Raw genomic sequence first — 23,615 nt, 5'->3', positions numbered from 1 at the left:
AGTGTCCTTGATGTTGCCTATCTTCCTTTGAACTACTCAGTTTGTGTGTTTTGCTTATTTTTTCACAGTTCCACACAACTTCTTCCTGTTTTCTCAATTGATCTGTGTTCAGTTTTTCAAGGCCTATCCACTGTGCCAACTTATAACTAAATCTGAGGGGGGTGCGATGGGGAGGTTCCCTTGTTAGACATATTTCTGCAAATTTTTGCAGTCATTTGGTTCTCAAAAGCAGTAACTAAGCTCATGGGAATAAACTTGCCTTTATGAAATTAATGTAACATATTTTGAAAAGTGTATTTTGCAAGCACTAGAAGAAGTGGAAGAGTTTTGACGTGTATTTCTCCTTCTCTTTATTTCTTTGAGTTATGTTAGAAACTAATTGCATGACTATGACTTGGCATAGTGATGGAAAATTGTGTTTATATTCACGTGGTGATGCAGTAGTTATGATTTTCACCAGTCATACTCATTTACCTTTTGCAATGGCAAACTTATTTCCCCATTTTTATCCAATCTAATGTTCCGCTCTCTTCAATTAAAGTACTGTCAAAAAACCATAATCTTCCTTAGCTATGTACAGAAGCTTTTAATGCAGCAGATCTAAGAAACAGCGATGAGATATTTATATTTAAGTAAGAGGAGTTTCTGACTATTTGCAGTGAAGTTGTGATATTGTAAAAGAATGCTCTAATGATCTTATTCACATTTACTAATTAATCTAGGTTTTGTTTAGAAATTGATTCTTTCCTTCCAAGAATTGATTTTCCTGCAAGTAAAATTTGTAATTTGTCTAATATGTAATTTATTTTGCTGTTACTGAATAGATGCTCTGAGACATGGTGCATCACAATTTGAGCAACAGGCTGGAAAGTTGAAACGAAAGTATTGGTGGAAGAACATAAAGGTAATTTCTGACTAATTTAATATCATTCTTGTCCATTAGGTATAAGGAAAAATGTAATGTCATGTTCAGTATTTAATATGTTCTGTTATAGTTCAACATTTTTCGTAGTTGATGCACCTGTTTCAACATTCTTGTTGTAATTCTACTGATAAATAGTAATAATGTTTGTTTATTAAGTAGTTCTTTATCTACAGAATAAAAGAAATGATTAATTTGTCTTGGTTTCAGATGATGATCATCATTGGTATCGTTTGTACAGTTGTCCTTATAATAATAATAGGTATGTATATCAATAACGTGGTAGGATATGTAGTTTTATATCCTGACATAAGCATATCAGTGCATTTCAGTGTGCCGTAGTGATAAAATTACCATAACTTTTAATAAGTCTTTAATGTCAACTGGCTAATGATATATCCTGACTTTTCCCTCTTCCTGCAATTTTCACTGCGTGTGTCCTTGACATACTAATTCTCATTGACATGGTCGTGTTAACAGATAATTATTTATGAAATCTTTTTACTTTGATTTTTCTGGTGTCATAGTTCATATTGGCATAACATCTATCACATTGTGAATGATGAGTCCCAATTGTGATTTGGTTTCTACTTCCAAATGAACTAGTTTGTAGGGAATCAAACCTGCATTTAGAGGAAAAATAATAAATGTTCAAGCAATCAATATAAATGCAACCTATTAATATATTCTCTGTCGGCATTGGTTGATGAATACCATATGCAGGACATTGGAACTGAAGTTGAAACATGGTGTAAAAAAAAAAAAAAATGGTTTACAGATTAGTAATGCCTTCTTTATGCACTCTTTGCATGTAAAGAATAGAAACTCAAATACTGTTAGTAATACAAATTGTTGAGAAATTCTGCTAGTTACAGAACTGTGAAAAGAAAATTGGATTTTTAAGAACAAACTTCTATTTCCTATTAAGAAATGTTAACACAGCATCCTTGTTACGCCTGTTATGGAACAGCACAAAATGTATTATACAGAAAATATAGATAAGCTGTAATCACTTGATGGTTCACAATTCCATTCCAAGCCATGTCATCATAAATTGTAGAACACATGAAGTGAATAGCTCAGGGTCCAGCAAATATGCCAATCTGCAGAACAGCAGTGAAAAAAATAGTCCAGTTGAAATCCATAAAGCAGCCAGGCCATAAAAGTAAAGTATATGTGGGGGTAGACATTAGCACAGCTGGATTTGACATGTGTTCCAGCAGCTGGGATTTATTCCCAGCTTATGTTGTTGGTCAGGCCCATGTGATGGCCCTCTGGCATTTCTTGCTAGCCGCCAGAGGAATCACCGATAGACATCACAGGATATCAACCTCACGATCTATTATTACTATAGCAGTGAAACATGAACACTCATATTTATAAAAACTCCACTTAACAAGTGCATAAATAACAGATTAGTTGGATTGCTTGAAAATAGCTATATTAGTTTCTAATGAAATGTTTATATTTCAATAATTATCATAATTATCCTACATGTTCTTCAATGCTGTCCAGCCATTTCCCATCAGATTATTGTCTCAGCCTTCCATTCTCCTTTGGAAACTGGCAAAGAGCTCCTCCCTCATTTTCCATTCTTCACCTAGCTTCCCACACTGTCCATCGTCATTTTGTTTTCATTACAGTGGTAATTAAATCTTCCATTACAGTCTGTACCCTGTTACATTTGTATATTTCATTATCTCTTCTGTTAATTTCCAACATGGATCTATGGATTGTTTGCTGAAGAATCTTCTGATTTTTAGATAGCTTTTGCATTAAAAGTGTGTGTCACCATTTTAAGACAAAATGCTAGTAGATATTGGTTTTACACTTTCCATTTCAGACACATTGGAATTTAATTTTTTGAGTATGCTTCTGCACTTTCTATTTACAGTGAAACTCGTATTTTACATTTTCATGTGGTCCAGACCTAAAAACTGCAAAATTGAGGAAAATGTTAAAACCCCCAAAATACGAACAAAAACGTGTGTACTTGGCATACATGATTAAGGATCGCAGTCCTCTCCAATACTTTATATAAAATTTTTCAGAGTGAAGGAAATCAAATTTACAGTACAATGTTTGTACAGTAATTTGTGGTAATGGATTTCATCAGTTCTTAACACTTTGCTGTCTGCAAGTCTCACACAAATTTATTTACTTGGCACCAGCAGCGCTAATTCAGATTGCTTGGCTTGTTGCCAGCTGCTTGTCACCTTCCCACTGGTGACAAGCTTCAAACACATGGAGTTCTGCGCACTTTAATTTTTCTGGAAATCCTCTATTTTGCCATATCATTGCACAAACACGAATTTTCTTTTCAAGTAACTTCTTTGCAAGTTCTACACTGTTATAATTATTACCCATGTAGAGGTGCTGACACTTTCCATAAGAAGGTGTGAGTAGTTCCATAACTGTTTTTGCTGAAGGCTGTCCATTGCTGGAATGTATCTTGAATGAGGAAATGTGTCCCATACTTTAATCGCACAGCGTCCGAATGAGTATGCCATATTTTGTAGCTTTCAACAGATTGTAAACTTTAAAATATAACTGTTCATGCTACAGTACCATTCCTTCATCAATAGAGATGTTCTGACTTAGATGAAATGTGTCTTTAAACTTTTGGAAAAATAATCAATTATGAATTTCACTTCGAAAAGCGGTCAGCATTATCTGGTTTATTGTTGTCATCGGAAAAATGTGGAAAACATAATATTTGTCTGAATCTGTTGCAGAACATCGTTTTGCAAAATGTTGGTGTATCAACGGATTCGTTAACCACTAATCATTGGTCTTAGCTTTTTTTTTACAGTTCTCATAAGGATAGCAAGCCCAAACCATTATCTAAGTTCAGGTCTCTTAAAGTCAACAAATTTAACATGTTTTTATCTAGTTTCCTTCTGTTGCAATTTTGACTGTAGTACTCGTTGGTTCCGTTGCTAATATATTCAAAATAGATCGTTCCCAATAGGTAATTCTATGATATCCTTTACGCTCTGTGTATGTTTGAAAAATATGTTTGGGCCCGCGTGCGCGCAGTGTCTTTTGAATTTTCACTATTTTCATATTGATATGCAAGTTTAAAATTTAGTTGGATAGTACATGATTTTTGTACCTACTTAAAAAGTTACTCTATATAGTTCTTTCGCCCTGTTGAAACTTACCTGCACCAGAGGCAAGCACTTAAAACACTAACTTATATCAGGCATTGCCTTCTTTCTTGAGCGCAGTTACTGTAGATTTTGTTGACAGTGTGTTAAAAACTCGCACAATTTTAGGCTTTTAGACAAGTTTGCAGTCTTCTTCATTCTTCTAATGAATTACAACCCCTTGTTTCTTTCTATGTAGCTGGTGACAATTTTCATAAATATGTTGTGTTAACTTGTGTAAGAAACATTTAAAGGAAATTCAGATTGTTTAGAAAATTTCCTGTTGTTGGTTACTGTGCCTTCTGCCTCCAAATTGATGAAATGTGCTGTCTATGGATCATAAGCTTCAGTTTTTTTTTCATGCTTCCATTGTTTAATTTTTTCCATGTACCAAATGTTCATTTTATCTTAAACATCCTCCTGAAGATTTCTGAATAGCATTTGTGTACCCAGAATGAGATTTTCTCTCTGCAGCGAGTATATTTTATTTTTCTGTCTTGTTACCTGCAGCGTCTTTTGCTGTCAAAGTTTCCTTGTGAAATAACCTTCTGTTTAATGTGTTGTTAATAAATTATTGAGGAGGGAAAATGATAATTGGTAAGTGCAAAAAACATTGTGAAAGTCAGAGAGAGAGACAACATTAATTTAAGATGAATAATTAGGAGTCTGGTAAATGCCACACATGTAGAGTACAACTTCATATTTTCACTTGGAGATTTTGGGATGCAACTTGTCACTGAGACACATCATGTTGTTTCCTTTGTAACATTAAGAGGAAGCAGTCAGTATTTTAGGAATGTTGGTTATATGAACATCTGACTCTCAAACGGTGCAGAATCGGTAGGTGTTTATCTGTTGTTGGCAGGTGTGATCTGTGACCTCTTCGAGAGGGAGTTTCATTGCTAGATGTGTTTCCACCAAGTATTTCTTGAAAAAGATAACATTCTCCAAGCACTCTCCTTTATGTGGATGCATCTTTCCAACTAGCTTAACTAAAATGTCTCAGTGCGCTTCCATGAGAAGATCGCTAAGGAATATTTTTTAACTGCATTCTGCATAAAAGGTCAATAAAAACACCCCACTTCCCACCTAGAGATAGGCATTTCTGTATAGTAGGTTGGCTGCATCTTTCTGAATTTTGACACGGTGAAGCAACCACTAGCACAGGAAAAAAGTGAGTTCCATTCTCATCTACGTTGATTGCTGTCTGCTGCTGTGTTGAATAAAAATCAGGGACAGACCAATAGCAGAATTTTTATTTTATTTATCAGTTAAATTGATGCATTCTTTTTATCACCAGTTAAGACACTGAATTTTGTGTTTGTTGACAGGGCCTCAGTTCAGTTAAGTAACTTCAGAGTAAAATGAACAGTGTTTAATGTAGAAAAAACTGCCCAATGTAATAGTCACAGGTTTGCTTCATATTATTTCATATCATTACTTTGGATGATTAAGTAAAGATGGACTGTGGCTCTTTCTACATAATTATGTATTTCGATGCAGATTACTAGATTTTGCCCATATTTCTGCTAGAATACACATAAAAACCACAAAAATTCAGGAATGGTGGGAAACATTCATTGACGATTAGTATGAAGGAAATAAGTGCTGTTCACTTTAAGTACACTTTAAGTACAAACTTAATTTTAAAATATTACTAGTAACTCTCTCCAATATTTACATGGTTTTCAAGATTCTTAGTTGCTGTACCTATCAGCTGTAATAATTTAGAGATTTTGCAGAAAATCTTTAGTTTTGTTTTCACCTACTGACAACAGACATGGTATATGTACATACATAGTATATATCTGTTCCTTCGGTCATGTCTGACCTGCTGCGATAATCTGAATAGCAATTGTGGACGAAATGGCAAACATAGTACATCATAAAATTATTTGTACTCCTCAGGTATACAAGAAACGTCTTCCTTTATCTGTTAATTTAGCAAGCATATTTTATTGGGACCTAGTGTTAGATATGGTAGATTTGTGAGTTATCTGGGTGCAGGTTAGCTTGGTTGAGCCATTCAAAAAGCGTGTATGAACATGCTAGCAGTGAGGACCCAGACACTGTGAATGCCTCTTCCCAGTTTATTTCTGATAGGAAGTCTTTTTTTATACATGATTTGCTGAGACTTTTAAAGTGAGAAATATTTGATTTTATTACTTCCCATAAGGGGAAACTTACTTTTGCTGTACTTCACAATTATCTCTGATATCTGACATATGGCCATGCCTCTTTAGCAACAGTTGTGCAAGATCAAAATCTGTACCACAAGGAGTGAAAGAATAACCACCAGCTACAAAGCCCTAGTAATTGGTATAAAAGTCGTTCTTCACTCATATGCGCATAATCTCTTGTTCCTTCCCACAATGAAATCGCTTTTACAGAATTCACATCACTTTCTTCCACCACTAACCGACAGTCTGCCTTTTTATAACAATATGCATCAAATGGCAGTAATTTTCTTCTCAATGACTAAGGCAAAAACAGTTGAGAGAAATCAAATTAAATAAAAGACCACTGTCTTCAGTATTGTAACCGGTACACAGTCATCAACTGACTCCTTTTCTTTGTGGAGTTGTGAAAAGAGTATATAAATGTCTCCAGTTCATTAGTTAAGACCCAGGATAGTTCATCAAAGCATGTTAGGTTAGTCTCTGGAAGTATTATTGTGGCAATTCGAGCACTTCCTCCAAAAATTGAGAGGCCCTTCCTGCACTGACTAATCCATATGTGCTGGCCAGTATGAGAGACCGCATCCTTTTCAGTGAGTCTCGGAGCACTAAATTAATTTGTTTGTAGTGCCTGTTTGGTGTTTGACCCTACTTTCATCATAAAGTGAGTTTCTGGTGTATGTGAATTTGGTGAATTGACAGTGTGACAGTTACAACACAATCATCAAAATTTGTGGTTATTATAGTCTGCAGACACAGTGTGAAATGGGTTTTCACTGCTTCAGAAACACTTTTCATGGGATCAGTGAACAGACCGAAGTGGAAAACAGAGTTACGACTACAGAAAACGAATTGTAGGTGAGCATGACAGTTGTCCAGGTGAATGCGTGGTAGACAATGATGTTTGTTTGCTGGATTCCAAAAGAAAAGAAATTACTGAGGTGGTAGCTGCATGGTAGTTGGGTATACAAGGTAAAGTGAATTGGAGCAGTATGAATGCATACAGCTGAAGACTCCAGTGCAGTGAAAAGTAAAAGGGAAGAGTAAGGTTAGAGCAGTAAGCAAAAGACAAATGGCACAACTATAATGATGGCAGCCTAAAAAAAGAATTAGACAAGTAATTTATACAAAACTTAAATTGGTTTCTAATACTAAGACTGTATGAAATTCTTTATTGCTCCTGCAAAATCATTTTTTTCCCTCCAAGTTGCTTTATCCAGTCAGCCATGTTTTATTCATAGTGCTAAACTTCTAGTAAGTGTTCCTACAACAAACTTTCTGTTGAATAAACTTCAAAATTGAAGTGACAAATAATAAGTAAAAATATTCCACTAATAAAGTCTCGATGCACCCCTGTATGGAGTACTATTTTAGAAAATATTTGTAGTTAAGTTTGTAACTGATTGATGATTATCTAATCTCAGCTTCTATATGGAGTTCAGTTTCCGGAGGAGGAGAGTCAGCTGCTGTCACAACTGCTGCCCCACAGAACCAATCACAATAAAGTCATTGTGTCATGTATGTATCACTGTAAATAAAATTTCTAATTAATTTTGTATGTATAGTCAGTCACCATGTTCATTATTCTTAGTGTGGCTACTAGTGAAGTCACTATTTGTTGGTGCCTTTATCATTATTTTTTTACTGAAATACTTAGAAATCTAAGTGAGATAACAATAATGAGCTTGCAGGAGTTACTGGCTCCTGATTTTAATTTATGAATGTGTTGATCACAATTTTAAAGTTTGGTTTACTCTATGTAATTATTGAAGTAAGTTTGCTTGTGATTGTCTAACTCAGTGCTGAAGACTAGTTCAGCGCAGCTTTCCATGCTTGTCTACTCTGTGCAAGTATCTTTCTATCTGTATCTGCATAACTACTGCAATCAATTACACTTCAACTTGTTTACTGTATTCAGGACTTTGTCTCCCTCTACAATTTTTATCCCCTTCACTTCCTTTCATTACCAAACTGACAGGTCTTTGATGCCACAGGATGTGTCCTATACCTTCTTTCAGTCAAGTTGTGCCATAATTTTTTCCCCTATTCCATTCAGTGTCTTGTCATTTATTATCTGATCTACCCATCTAATCTGTAGCATTCTTCTGTTTTCGGAGAACTGCTGACAGCCTTATATCAGTGCTTAATGTGTCACACCTGACCATGGATGGAAGGGCTTCCAAGATGTACAGAATAAATCTAAGGAAAGCAAAGGTCATAACTAAGTAGCAACATCCAATATAATGGAGGGACAGCACCTTGAATGTTAGAAAGGAGCAACTGAACAGGGGTATTGTGGAAAGTGCAGAATCATATGAGGCAAGTGTGAGGACACTGACAAAGGAAACAGAAGAAAACTTGTCACAATGGAAAAGTTGGCAACGGCCTTGCTGCAGTGGATACACTGGTTCCCGTGAGATAACCGAAGTTGAGCGCTGTCGGGCGTGGCCGGCACTTGGATGGGTCACCATCCCGGCCGCCATGTGCATTGCCAATTTTCGGGGTGCACTCAGCCTCATGATGCCAATTGAGGAGCTACTCAACTGAATAGTAGCGGCTCCGGTCAAAGAAAACCATCATAACGACCTGGAGAGCGGTGTGCTGACCACGCGCCCCTCCTATCCGCATCCTCAACTGAGGATGACACGGAGGTCGGATGGTCCCGATGGGCCACTTGTGGCCTGGAGACAGAGTGCTTGTGCACAATGGAAATGTTATTTTAAACATTCTGTTGAGCACTGTAATTGTTGAGGAAAGGGATGACAACACTAAGCAAGTGATTGAAATAAATTAAACTAGTAGTATAACAGATATGACTATGACTAAGCTGGAAGAATTGGTGAAATTGTAAATGTTTTGCCTTTCATTTGTTTTCTTCCAAAAGCTGATTTTTGTCTTCCTCTCTCAGTTTAACAGATTCATAACCCAAATGCCACTTTCCATAAATTTATCGTCTACCATAGAATATTAGTGTAGGTGGTATGTTTTTCAGTGTGTTTCATATTTTCCATTGTTGATTTGGTAAATTAGACCATAGTTGGTCTTCGTGTTTCATGTATGTTTTAGGAACTATTGCATTCGTTTTCTTTATATTGTCCTTCTGTACTACAGGGAATAAGAGATTTCGTGCTTCGGCTTAACAACTCCTTACATTTCTCATGCCGTTTCATTACTTTTTAAGGCAATCTGTCATTTATTTGCTCTAAATGTTCTCGCTTCCCCCCCCCCCCCCCCCCTTTATGTCCACAGTGCTGCATTTTATAAGTTGCAGCCTAAACGTCAAACCCCCCCCTCTCCATACAGTAAAACGCAACCTTTACATTCGCTGCAGGAGTTTAATTTCAGGCGTGGCACGGACTGAACAAGTTGTTGAAAGCCCCCTTGAAGAATTATTGAACCATGCTGCCTCTATAGCTGTCCTTAGATGTGAAAGTGTTGAGAGTGCAAATTTCTGTGCATAAACTGATGTTATCATGTCCCATGTTGGGTGATCCTGGTGGCCAGATCCTTTGCTCGAATTGTCCAGACTGTTCTTCAAACCAATCGCAAACAGTTGTGGCCCGGTGACATGGCGTGTAGTCATCCGTAAACATTCCATTGTTGTTGTTTGTGAACATGAAGTCTACAAATGGGTGCGAATTGTCTCCTAGTAGCCGACCATAACCATTTCCAATCAGTGAGCGGTTGAGTTAGACCAGAGGACCTGATCCAGTCCGTGTAAAAACAGCCCACCACCAGCTTGCTCAGTACTTTGTTGACAACTAGGGTCCATGGCATTGTGCGATCTGCACCACACTCGAAACCTACCACCAGCTATTACCAACTGAAATTTGGACTCATCTGACCAGGCTGTTGTTATCTAGACATGTAGGGATTAACCAATATGGTCACAAGCCTAGGAGAGGTGCTGCAGGTGATGTGCTGGTAGCAAAGGCTCTCGTGTTGGTTATCTGCTGCCGTAGACAGCACCAAATTTTGTCTCTCTGTGCTAACAGATATATTAATAATATATCCCACATCGATTTATGTGGTTATTTCACACAGTGTTACTCATCTGTTAACACTGACAACTCCATGCAAATGCCACTGCTCTGTCATTAAGTGAAGGCCATCTGGCACAATCTTGACACTACGACTCTTGGAATACTGAATTCCGTAACAATTTTTGAAATGGAACATCTCGTGCATCTAGCTCCAACTACCATTCTGCATTTAAAGTCTGTTAATTCCTGTCATGAGGCCATAATCACATAGAAAACCTTTTCATGTGAACTAGCTGAATACAAATGATGACTGACAATTCACTGCCCTTTCATACATTGAGTGTCCAATACTAGAGCCCTGTAAGGGTGTGGAGTATCCACATGGCCCGCACGTCTGCAGCGTGTGAGTGAAAGTGTGAATACGCTTCGTGAATGATTGCAGAAGTTGTCATAGATTACTGATGCTAATGACAGAAGCGTGAGTGCATGTACGTGCTCATTTGCACATGTGCGATAAGCTTGTCTTGGCACTAGACTTGGGTGAAATTTATACAAATGATGAATAATGAATACAGATATAAATTATTATTCTTTATTGGTGAATAACAAATACTCAAAACATTATTAAGTTACACGAATAAACACACTTGTTTCATCCTCAAATAAAAAGTCTTAGAATAATGGGTAAATTTGAAATCCAGCTCCAATTATTTGTCATTTATTAAACTAATGAACTTTTTGTATGTTTTAAATTAGTTTAGAGAACAACTGCTTCTTTTTTTGAAATGTCTGATCAGAAACAGTATTCGATTTACAGAGATTTAATATTGTAACCCCAAACAAAATACATTCAGCTCATGTGGTGCACTCCTGAATTCATCCACTTTGATATGACTTTCAGCTCACAATGTTCTTCATCAAAAACTTGAGAACTCGTCATTTCCACTGTAGTATTCAGCAAATAATTAGTTGTCATTCCACTTCACTTGTCAAATCGCATTCCTAGTAAAATCTTTTCACAACATAATGTCATTCAAAACTCTTGACCAGATTTCTTTGGCGTTTCTTCAGCTGTTATGTGTCTGAAGTTGTTTTTAAGCCTCCTTTGGTCATAGATAGTGATAGAGGTGAACTAATTTTTAAATTATGGGTCAGACTGTGCTGCACTATTTGCAGTTGGTGTAGAAAGGCAAAATTCTTCCAATTGTCTCTTGACACTTTAACAGTACAAAAGTTGCAGGTGTGCTGCAATATTATGAAACCTTCCAGATACTCGAACCCAGTGTCTCTTCCAAAATTTTTGAATCTCAAAGCTGTATGTAACTGCATAGACAATGTCTGATTGAAAAACTATTCCGTGTTCTAATGACAAGCTTTCTCAGAGTTAATCCTAAAACACTGTGGATGACTTTTGACATCCAGCGGCATTCCATAAACGTTTTAGGATATATTAGATTGAAATAATGGTGGTGGTAATCATTAGGACCCACTGAGTTCTTGCTTGGTTCAGTTACTTTATAGTAATATAGTATTAGTTATATATATATATATATATATAAAAAAATCATTCCACATGGGAAAAACAAAGATGATGTGACTTACCAAACGAAAGCGCTGGCACGTCAATAGACACACAAACATACACACAAAATTCAAGCTTTCGCAACAAACTGTTGCCTCATCAGGAAAGAGGGAAGGAGAGGGAAAGACGAAAGGAAGTGGGTTTTAAGGGAGAGGGTAAGGAGTCATTCCAATTCCGGGAGCGGAAAGACTTACCTTAGGGGGAAAAAAGGACGGGTATGCCTCTCCCTTAAAACTCACTTCCTTACGTCTTTCCCTCTCCTTCCCTCTTTCCTGCTGAGGCAACAGTTTGTTGTGAATGCTTGAATTTTGTGTGTATGTATGTGTCTGTTCGTGTTTCTATCAACCTGCCCGCACTTTCGTATGGTAGGTCACATCATCTTTGTTTTTAAACACTATTAATGAATTGCTTATGCATGTTGGTGAAGACGGATCGCTCTCCAATTGTACCGCCTCCATTTTTCCGTTTGTTTAACAGGGTGTACCAAAGCTGTCCCATCCGCACTGATTTTTGACAATGTTATGAGTTGCGCTAGGGACCGCATCTACCTTCTTTCGAAGTTAGCAGGCAACTACGCTGTTATGCGGCGGCTCGTTTCGGCCCATTCAACATCTGTCCTTCAAGTGTAACGAGCGAGTAACGGCGTTTATATTTCATACCTGCCACAGCAAGTTTGTGTTCGTGGGGTCTCTATTCTAATTCGAACGTTTGACTTACGCAATACGTATTCGTTTCTATGTTTTCCGTTAACTATACGTGGTTAACATTATGAAGACAAATTACAAAAGACAAATACTAAAAAAAAAAAAGTTGCATGGAGCGAGATTCGATCCGGCGACCTTCGGATTACGAACCCCAGCGCTTACCGCTGCACCACCACGCTGCAGAAAATTACTAATCGTAGAGAGTATTTCACCCCAACGGTTTCTTTTAACTGTCTATTTTCTCGACAACGGCTGAGAAGTACATCTTGGTGCTTTGCCACATTACACCTCTGGCCATGAGCTTTTATTATGCGCAGTATGAATCGAATCTGAATTTCACAATTGGCGGCCTCCCCTTGTTAGACAAGTGCACAGAGACTGAGGTCAGTCACATATGTTCTTCACGTGACAGCCTGGTCATGACTGTAGTGTGGAGCCACAAAATCACAGCTGCCCAGTGCACAGGCAACAATGCATGTCATTGTTTTATTGCCTGCTGCAGCCTGGCTGTTTCATGCTTAACAGCCCCTACACTACTGACTTGGCTCCATTCCACTTCCTCTGCGTCTGCCAATGTGTCTCCCTGTCCCACTGTTAACACTGTACAAAACTCTCACTCTTCAACAACTTTTTAGATTGCAAACACTATCAGATATTCGTGTCTGCTTGATATAATTACACAATTTGTCTGTGTTATGCTATAAAGTAACTGAACCAAGCAAGAACTCAGTGGGTCCTAATGATTACCACCACCATTATATATATACAGGGTGTTCCAAAAATGACCGGTATATTTGAAACGGCAATAAAAACTAAACGAGCAGCGATAGAAATACATTGTTTGTTGCAATATGCTTGGGACAACAGTACATTTTCAGGCAGACAAACTTTCGAAATTACAGTAGTTACATTCGTCAACAACAGATGGCGCTGCGGTCTGGGAAACGCTATAGTACGATATTTTCCACATATCCACCATGCGTAGCAATAATATGGTGTAGTCTCTGAATGAAATTACCCGAAACCTTTGACAACGTGTCTGGCGGAATGGCTTCACATGCAGATGAGATGTACTGCTTCAGCTGTTCAATTGTTTCTGGATTCTGGCGGTACACCTGGTCTTTAAAGTGTCCCCACAGAAAGAAATCACAGGGGTTCATGTCTGGCGAATAGGGAGGCCAATCCACGCCGCCTCCTGTGTGTTTCGGATAGCCCAAAGCAATCACACGATCATCGAAATATTCATTCAGGAAATTAAAGACGTCGGCCGGGCACCATCTTGCATAAACCACGAGGTGTTCGCAGTGTTGTCTAAGGCAGTTTGTACCGCCACAAATTCACGAAGAATGTCCAGATAGCGTGATGCAGTAATCGTTTCGGATCTGAAAAATGGGCCAATGATTCCTTTGGAAGAAATGGCGGCCCAGACCAGTACTTTTTGAGGATGCAGGGACGATGGGACTGCAACATGGGGCTTTTCGGTTCCCCATATGCGCCAGTTCTGTTTATTGACGAAGCCGTCCAGGTAAAAATAAGCTTCGTCAGTAAACCAAATGCTGCCCACATGCATATCGCCGTCATCAATCCTGTGCACTATATCGTTAGCGAATGTCTCTCGTGCAGCAATGGTAGCAGCGCTGAGGGGTTGCCGCGTTTGAATTTTGTATGGATAGAGGTGTAAACTCTGGCGCATGAGACGATACGTGGACGTTGGCGTCATTTGGACCGCAGCTGCAACACGGCGAACGGAAACCTGAGGCCGCTGTTGGATCACCTGCTGCACTAGCTGCGCGTTGCCCTCTGTGGTTGCCGTATGCGGTCGCCCTACCTTTCCAGCACGTTCATCCGTCACGTTCCCAGTCCATTGAAATTTTTCAAACAGATCCTTTATTGTATCGCTTTTCGGTCCTTTGGTTACATTAAACCTCCGTTGAAAACTTCGTCTTGTTGCAACAACACTGTGTTCCAGGCCGTGGAATTCCAACACCACAAAAATCCTCTGTTCTAAGGAATAAACCATGTTGTCCACAGCGCACTTGCACGTTGTGAACAGCACACGCTTATAGCAGAAAGACGACATACAGAATGGCGCACCCACAGACTGTGTTGTCTTCCATATCTTTCACATCACTTGCAGCGCCATCTGTTGTTGAAAATTGTAACTACTGTAATTTCGAAAGTTTGTCCGCCTGAAAATGTACTGTTGTCCCAAGCATATTGCAACAAACGGTGTAGTTCTATCGCTGCTCGTTTAGTTTTTATTGCCATTTCAAATATACCGGTCATTTTTGAAACACCCTGTGTGTGTGTGTGTGTGTGTGTGTGTGTGTGTGTGTGTGTGTGTGTGTGTGTGTAATTTGAATTGCAAAAAACTAATAATAAAAAAATATTGCATGGCGCGAGATTCGATCCGGCGACCTTCGGATTACGAACCCCAGCGCTTACCGCTGTGCTACGACGCTGTAGAAAAATCATTAATCGTAGAGAGTGAGTATTTCACCGCAATGGTTTCTTTTAACTGTCGATTTTCTCGACAACGGCTGAGAAGTGCATCTTGGTGCTTTGCCACATTACACCTCTGGCCATGAGCTTTTATTATGCGCAGTATGAATCGAATCTGAATTTCACAATTGGCGGCCTCCCCTCATAAGAAGCCAGATGATCCTTGGATCCTGAAACAGATTGCACAATGAGTTTAGACAGCTTGTAGGATCTGGAGAATTTCCAGCTCTGGAGGGACTTACCATATGTCTCCAAATTCACAGGCATCTGACAAATAATTTTGTTAAATTCTCTAGAACATCCATTGAGCGACAGAAAAATTCTCCATTTATTTGCCAGAGTGCCTAAAGTGCATTCCATAAACTGCATAGTCAAGAGATTGTTAGTAGTTGAAGGTTCCTTTATTGTTTATTAAACTCTTTTCTCCATAAGGGTGCATTAAATTTTCATTCATGCCAAATGCCTCGTCTCTGACAGTGACACACAGCATCAGCATTCATAAATTTTTATTAATGAGATTTTCATGCAAAATTGATTGCTTAAAAATAGATGAGTCACTATAGTTTCCATATGCTCCAAAATCTGTGTAAGTGGACTTGTAATTCACAGTGCATAAAGCAAATAAAACAATGGAAAAGTAATTTGTATAATTATAGTCTTGTACATGTGCCATGAGAAAAAAGGTATAATATATTCCACATCCATCTCACTCAGCTGATCAGTTATGGTTGACCATCTGGCTGGCTAAATTGATTGGCTGCTCAACATTGCGGCTGCCTAGTACGTTACAGCTCAAATTGCTGAGGCTCTCTACCTAGAAGAGTTTTTATGTTTCATTTGTTATGCTGCAAATAGAGTAAAGCTCTGCTCAACTGGGAAGGTTGGTTTCACTACTGGAATGCTTTACTAGGCATGGTGTGCCCTTGACTTCCTCCCACTTCCAGACACTTACACAGCCAGTTAGAGGGGATCTGCATTTCAACATGTATTCTAAAATACGGAGGAACTTGACTTGGTATTATCATCATAGCTGTAGGTGAAAGAAGTGATAAGTAACAGAGAGAATTGTAGGACCAACAGGGGGTCGAACCCTAAGCCTCAGTTTCGTAGACTGGAACGTATTGCACTGAGCCACTAAGGCACATTTCTGGATGAACTATTAATAAGTTACTTATCAAACAGAAACTGTGCTGTGCCGTGGGTGAAAGTTCTAATTTTGTAGAAGTAGTACACAAAGAAAATAGCATGGCATTATGTGTTGTTTGTCATTCAAATTACAGACAATTTATTGGCAAATAAATTTGTATAATGATCTATGTATTTGAATAATTATCTAGTTAGAAATTTGTTTAAATAATACCCATCTCTTTCACCACTACATCTTGTGCTTCCTTTCTCTTTCTGTTCGTGTTATCAAATATAGTGAGCCCTACTGGTTCATTTGCTTGATTTAGTCACAAAAGCCTGCAGAGTAACGGGTTTGAAGTTTAGTTAATTATAAACAACGTTGACGGTTGTAGTCTGTCGTCACACTCCTCAGCATTAATCTTCTTCATTTATTCTGTTCAAAATATGTCCGTCAGCACAGTTTTAGCAGCTGACTAAAAGTGAGCATTAATTCATCAGCTATTTTGTGGAAATATACAGTTCCACAACTGCAACAGTGATCTGGAACAACATTCAATATTCAGTTATCACTTTAATTTTCATTATTCTGTAGTAACACTTGGCGAATCTAATGTATACAGCATACACCTTCTCCACACAAAAAATGGAAAATTGACAGCTAAAAAGAAATTCTAATTCTACATGCATCTGAACTCTAGCAGCACTGTTAGTGCCACTACATTGTGTTGAAGCTGTACAAGTGCAGTCTGTTTACTTACCCACGAGGCACACGGACACACGGCTGTTCCCCATCACTCCACGAGTAAGAACTGTGTGATACTAAGTGAGTGAACTGTCAGCCACACGTTTCCACGTGCGTGTTCATAGCAAGTGAAATAGACTAACGCTACGTGTGCAGATTAGCTATGCAGATGCAGTGCTCTACCCAATGCTATCACCATTTGTAATTGTGCATACCTATCCCATAACTTCTGTCACCTCAGTGTATGTCTGAGTCACTGTGCCCTTGTATCTGGGATAACCCTTACAAAAGTTCCCTGTCTCCCCTCCCCTTTTCCACTGTCATATCTCATTGGTCAGTTCATGGGGTGATATATTCAAAACAGACCTGGGAGCAGTTGTCCATCAAATTTCATTGAATTCTGGTGAAATTTTCAACCAACATGAAGAAAACTTTTATGTAGTTATAATATTTAGTGATTTATCTAAGGAAAGAGTTATAAAGAGGATTGCTTTTGATTCGTTGTAGGTTATGAATTCCTACAAGCTTGTCTCCAAACAAGCCACTCCACATCCCCTTCACACTTGTGGCGATGTACTTGTGGAAAAACTGATGTCCAACTACTACCTTGCATAGTCAACGTTAGGTGCTTGGCTAGAATCAGCATATGCAGTTTGCTGTGAGTTATGATACAGCTCATCATGACAGAACTTTACTACAGAAACTTCATTTCCAGTATAGAACAGACACAACACAAGAGTAAATGAAGGGGTCACAGTAGAATTGGGTCTTCCATGAAACACTACTCTGACTGTCTCTTCTTGGAACACTCCCCCTTGGTGTTTTAACAGTAAACTTCTGTGTGACACACCATCATTCCCTTGTAGCTGCCACTGGAATTTGATGAGAATTTCCATCTCACACTTGACTGAATAAGCATGTGACAAAATGCGCCAGTCTTCTTTTGAATCTTCTGCTTTCTCTGTTAATACCACCCCATGGTAAGAATTTCTGAGTGACAAGAAACACCAAAGACTCATGTAAATAAGGCCTTGTAAATTACCTCATTCGTCAGTGAATTAAAATTTCCTAAAGTTCTTCCAGTGGTTCTTCGGGGTTGCATCTGCTCTCCTGGCAACAATATCTTGTAATTGCTTTAGGTTACTCCAGATAATTTACAGTTCTTGCTGTTTCCAGTGTCTAATCACAAGTTATGTATATAACAAGTTTGTTGTTCTGTGTAGTTACAGACAATGCAACACACGTATCTGTTGAGGACCACCTGCTATTCTCTGATCAAAGCATTAGTCTTCTGCACTACTTCCAACATTTTATTATTTACTGGCAATGTGCCTTCCAAACTATAACAGCATCATTCACAAACCACCTCATTTTTTCTAGTGTCATTCACCAGCTCAGTTACACATGTCATGAACAGCAGCAAACCTTAGAACACTTCAGATTTCCTATGTGGAAAATCAAATTAAAACAATGTGGAAATTGCAGCACCCAGAAACAGTGACCTAAATGAGTGAACAGGGATGACGTGTGAAACAATGTATCAGATACTAGTGTGTGTTGATAGCACTGCTCTTTGTCACAAAACTGCAAAGGTTGGAGTTAAGCCTAGGTCAGCCAGTGAACACCTGTAAAATGAAGTGGGGACATAAAAAGCAAGTGCCAGTATTCCTCATAATTCTCTGAGGGCACAATATCAACATTTCAGTAACTTAGGATTAAACAGCATGATTGCTCTGCTAGAAGTGAATTTGTTGTACTATGACTGGCCATGCTGTAATACACTGAGACAGCACAAGTTAACTTCCATCATGTCCAGTTTTTGGTCAGTGCATGAGCACTGCAATGAGTGCGGAACTACTTATCAATGGCTTGGTACCACCTGCTGAGAGTTGGATTGGTGGTATGCATGCTTTTGCACTTGCTGAGATGGTCCGGAAACCATAACCTTCTGATTTAAATGGACACATTAGTGCCATCACTGATGTCCAAGCATACAACATATTTCCAATCAGCACAATTCGAGATTCAGCCTTACTTCCAATAATGGTCACATATGTGTTAGATGGTGCCATGTTGAGAGCAATCTGGCAGTCTAAATTATTGAGTAATAATGGTCAATGTCAAGTGTAACTGTTTGAGATCATATTGAATGCAGCTTGCAGGCTAGATACCCTATTGTTGAGACCTCTCTGAACCGTAACTGCTGAATCAGGAAAGTTCTGCCATTTTGTCAGGCAACTCCTCAGAACACACTTCACTAGTACAATGCCCACACACGTGGGTGCCTTACCTGGCAGATGAATTTGTCGTCATGCCCAACAAACGTATCTTGGATGTAGATAGTCATTAGCTCATCTGTCCTCAGCCAACTACTACAGATGTTTTGAAGACTTTCAACAATTTTTCCGTAGCAACATATCCAGGACCTCTTTGTTACTCATCTCAGAACTCGTGTTAGTTTTTCTGATAATGTGAAAGTGTTAGAACAGAATGGCTCCATGTATTTACGTGTAGTTAGTATGTAAGGTACAGAATGTCTCGGTAAAATATGGTGTCAGATCATAGTAAATAATCTTAAGACACACGCTTTGAAGTTAAGCCTGCATCTAAGCAATCATGTTGTTGGCCTTCTTTTTCTCAAGGAAGTATGAAATAATGCCTCCCTAAATTGTGTGTGAATTAGAGCACCATTGCAATAAATGGAAAAGTAATAACTGGACACTGTAACAGGTTGTTCAGTAGCAATTTAGTCAGCTCATACAACATACTAGTCACACCACCTCCAAAGAAGTGAATGGAAACAAAAGAAATCCATTCTTACAAAAACATACCAGCACACCAATACTGCATTCACGCACATCCTCAGTGCAGTGCAACATGAACAAAGGTACTGTCCTGCAAGGACATAGCTGGTGGTGATTTGCAAACTCTAAGGGTTACTTAATTACTCAGCACAGAGAACCTGATTCTAATTAGCATGGTCAAAGTGAAATATTTAAAGAAATTGTTTTAACTGAATTTTAGTTGTCAGTCAGATTGGTCGATTCTAATTGAGTGCTTACATCATGAACAAGTTGTCTGAAGTTAAACAATACTGACATATTACCACTTCAGATATGATGCAGTAGCTGCAGTCGGCACCTGTGGCCTCGTAATTGAGAACAAGCTGTCACTCAATGCTTTTGGATAAAATTAGACATTTTTAACAGACCAATGAACACTTTCAGTACACTCATCACATTATTCGATCCAGGAAACTGGTGCAAAACTGTTATTGGCTGATGGAATAGAACCTACTTTATCTTGACTCCCACTGTGCTCTGTGCTCACCAACAATCATGGGAACTCAAATGCAGCAGTGCATGCTTGACTGCTCATTTACCTTCACTTTACTGTGATCACTAAATATTAAAGTTTCTGCTGTTGCAGGTTGACAATTATTACATATGTCCTGATGCTTTTCCTCTTTCTTTCCAGAAGACATGTTTGAAAGCCGACCTGGGATGGAATCAAATTGCTGGATGAATTGGATGTTGTGGATGCGCCGACACACACACACACACACACACACACACACACACACACACACACACACACACACACACAGTATCCACTGTTAATATATTTAAAATATTAAATTGGTTGTTGCTGATGCTTAGTGAAACTAAAGTGTACTGCTTTATCACTGATAACTGAACATTTTTTCATCCATGCCAATTATGTTGATTAGCTCAGTGTTTTCCATGACACTCCAGCATGATTAATACAGGTTATACTGTGACATAAGTTGCTGCTTTTTGTGGATACCCACACAATGCCATGGCACTCCTCCAGTTGCTGTGCTCTGAAAATCTTGATGTCCATTTTTCTATTTGGAAAGTGCACTTAATACTTCTATATACATATATTTATGTAATATATTTTCTCTGGGTATAGTATGCTAATTTCGTAGCAAGTTTTGTAACAGTCTCTCGTGTAACAGTGGTGGTGTACACTCTCATACACGTGCGCAAATATTTGATTATCTTATAGTTCTTTATGGGAGCATTCATAAAGTCACTGAAGTTGCTTTTTTATAAAAAAATGTTTATATATAGAAGTAGAATTAAATATTATTTTGCAAATTTTATATGTGTGTGTATGAATGGATGATCACACTTTTAGACATCGGGTGGGAGGAAATGTATGTTTCTAAACGTGTTTTTTCCTTTAGAAGTTCTGAAATTTACTTAACCTTTGGCTTTATAATTTGGATGTTTCAGTTCATATAAGGGGCTTTTATTCTCAATATTAAATGTGAAACTTCAAAGTTCCTAAACTCAGATTTCCAGAATCATTGAATTAAATGGATATAAAAGCTGTGATACAATAGTTAAAAATATTTGTATTACCATCTTTGATACTACTCACTTAATTTACTATATATATTTTAAGAGGGATTTTGTACGTTCCACAAAAGTTTGCAAAATGTGGGCTGTTATCATGTTGTTTGCCTTTACATTCACAGGGCATAGTGCTCTTGGCATTTTGTAGGGAACGTATCCTATTTCTTGCAGCTAATTGTACTGGCTCTGATGTTGGCTTTTTCCACTTATTTTTTTAAACAATGGCTTCAGAATGAAACATTACTGAGCCAAATATGAAGCCACACAAAAATATGCTGCTTGCAGTTGGTTGCTTTTTTGTTTCACAGAAAAAGTTTACAGAGTATTTATGAGAGAGCGCAAGAGCACAAGATGTATGTATTTAACAAGACATATTTGTATTAATGTTTACAATTCCGTTGTTGTTGGAATAAAGTATTTACGTATTTATGAAATTTGTTTTTCTTGTATTAAACAATATGTGTTAATGAATCCCCTTAATATTACATAATATCCCCAGAAAAATAAATAAAAATGGCAAAATGCATTGTTGACAAGTCAAGTCCCAGTAAAATTTTTATGGGGGGAAGATTTAAAAAAGGAAAGTGAATTAGGAAGAAATGAAATTCAGCAAAGTGAAAAATTGGTTCCTAAAACACACAAGAATGCAAACGGTGAAAGTGAAACCAAGCAGTTTCATCCATAGCATTTTCTAGCAGTGACAGAAAAACCTGTTACCTCTAAGTTAAAAAAAAAGCCATCCACCACTGATGTGTTGTCAGTGAAAGTGAAAGAATCTGATACAACAGTCCTCAAAACTGCAGCATGCTTAAGACAAAGTCCTTTATGTAGAAGCTGCTGTTGGTGATGACCATCCAGAACATTTTTTGTTGATAGTATTGTCAAAATAGTTAACAATCTGAGACTCCTTGTCGACTATAAGCAGTGTAGTAGCTTTGAAATAGAAAGCTTAGATATTTCAATCGGTCCAACATGAATGTTAAGGTACACTGGGCCACCCATGGCTGTGTCAGGATAACTCACTGCTATTCAGCTATGTTTTACTAATAAGGACTCTGCTAACTTGTAGTCAACAGTTTTGTGGATGTATGTAGCCGAAAAAAGTTTTCATAGAGATTAGCTATACTGGAAACAAGAGGGTGATCATCAGGTATGTATAAACAAATGGTATATGCCTCCATTCAAGTAAAACATATTTCACTTGGTGAAATTGCATATTTAATTTCAAATAAATGTGTACAGGAATGATCAGGAGAGGTATAGGGGGCGGGCATGCAGGTCAGTTGCCGTGATAAAAATCTGTCCATGGCATGATTTATTCAGCGTAAACGGGATTCAGAAGGCACACTTCCTAAACTTGCCATCTGTTTGAAGGTGATGCCATAGTCTCCAGTGGAATGACCGGGTAGGAGCATTTTTGTGAACTGCAAGCCAGAAACACAGTGAGTGCAGTGTGTCTACCATGGCACTCGGCAATCCACATTCAGGTTCCCACACGACTCCTCCCTACACCCCTAGAGATCAAAATTTGCAACTGACACTTTCCCAGGGTGTCTTTGTGTCAGCGCACAGAAAGATTCATGGTGAGGCCAGCATCACATACAGGAGCCAGGAGCAGTCTATGAACAGGTTTTGCAGCAACCAATTTGATGTACACTGGTGCACTTGGAAAATAAAATGTTAAAATATATTTTTCCATACTGCTTCCTAAACAAGTAGCTCTTGCTCATCCTTCCCCATTCTACAGGGGTGGAGCATTAACTGTTATAAAGTGGTAATTGATTGAAACCACTGAATACTCTGTAGGATAGATGGTGCCATAAAAAGGGGCCTTTAAATACTGAATGCAATGTTTTGAGGATGGTTGCGGTTAGAAGGGAAATTTTGCTTGTGTTTTCTTGCCTAAAAAATTGTATTTATTTTTCTGTTCTGATGGACCAGGGCAATGGCGGATGGCTGCGGTGCGTTGCAGTCGCAGTGGTGAGGCTTCTGCACAGCTGCTGGCAGTAGATGCTGCTCCTCAAACTGCCCTTGCCCCACGAACTAGCAAAAACCAGAACTTAACCACTCTGGTCACTGGGCATTAGTTAGGATCCATTTAAACAGTGAAAAGGGTTTTAATTTAGAAAAAGTTCTTGTACCGTCACCAAATGGCTTAATTCTGATAGTTAGTCCAGGAACATTGAGGGTTCAGGACTTAAAAGTAGTGCAATTTGTATCCTGCACATTTCACTGACTCATAATAGGGCTGAAGGCTGGCTTAATTAGGATTTGATCTTTAGTTAGTCTCAGCAAATATGACTACTGTATATTGTGTTAACTGTTACTTGCGTATTACATC

At 38.3% G+C, this 23,615-nt stretch overlaps 1 protein-coding gene across 4 annotated transcripts in view; it reads left to right on the top strand.

The window, feature by feature from the left end:
- LOC124721906 (vesicle-associated membrane protein 2) overlaps positions 1 to 21,703 on the top strand; it is a 35,197-nt gene extending 13,494 nt beyond the window's left edge. Inside the window, exons 4-7 of one of the 4 annotated variants that reach the window (XM_047247060.1) lie at positions 825 to 904; positions 1,133 to 1,184; positions 7,691 to 7,766; positions 20,370 to 21,703. In XM_047247060.1, coding sequence (XP_047103016.1) covers positions 825 to 904; positions 1,133 to 1,184; positions 7,691 to 7,752 — 194 coding nt within the window. In that variant the 3' untranslated portion in view covers positions 7,753 to 7,766; positions 20,370 to 21,703. Of the gene's footprint in view, positions 1 to 824; positions 905 to 1,132; positions 1,185 to 7,672; positions 7,767 to 20,366 lie in introns of all 4 variants that reach the window. The other 3 variants (XM_047247059.1, XM_047247058.1, XM_047247057.1) reach the window with 3 other exon arrangements.
- The last annotated feature ends 1,912 nt before the right edge of the window (positions 21,704 to 23,615 follow it).

This window comes from Schistocerca piceifrons, chromosome X, assembly GCF_021461385.2.
Source record: "Schistocerca piceifrons isolate TAMUIC-IGC-003096 chromosome X, iqSchPice1.1, whole genome shotgun sequence".
NCBI lineage: Eukaryota > Metazoa > Arthropoda > Insecta > Orthoptera > Acrididae > Schistocerca > Schistocerca piceifrons.
This window is presented reverse-complemented; position numbering and strand designations above follow the sequence as displayed.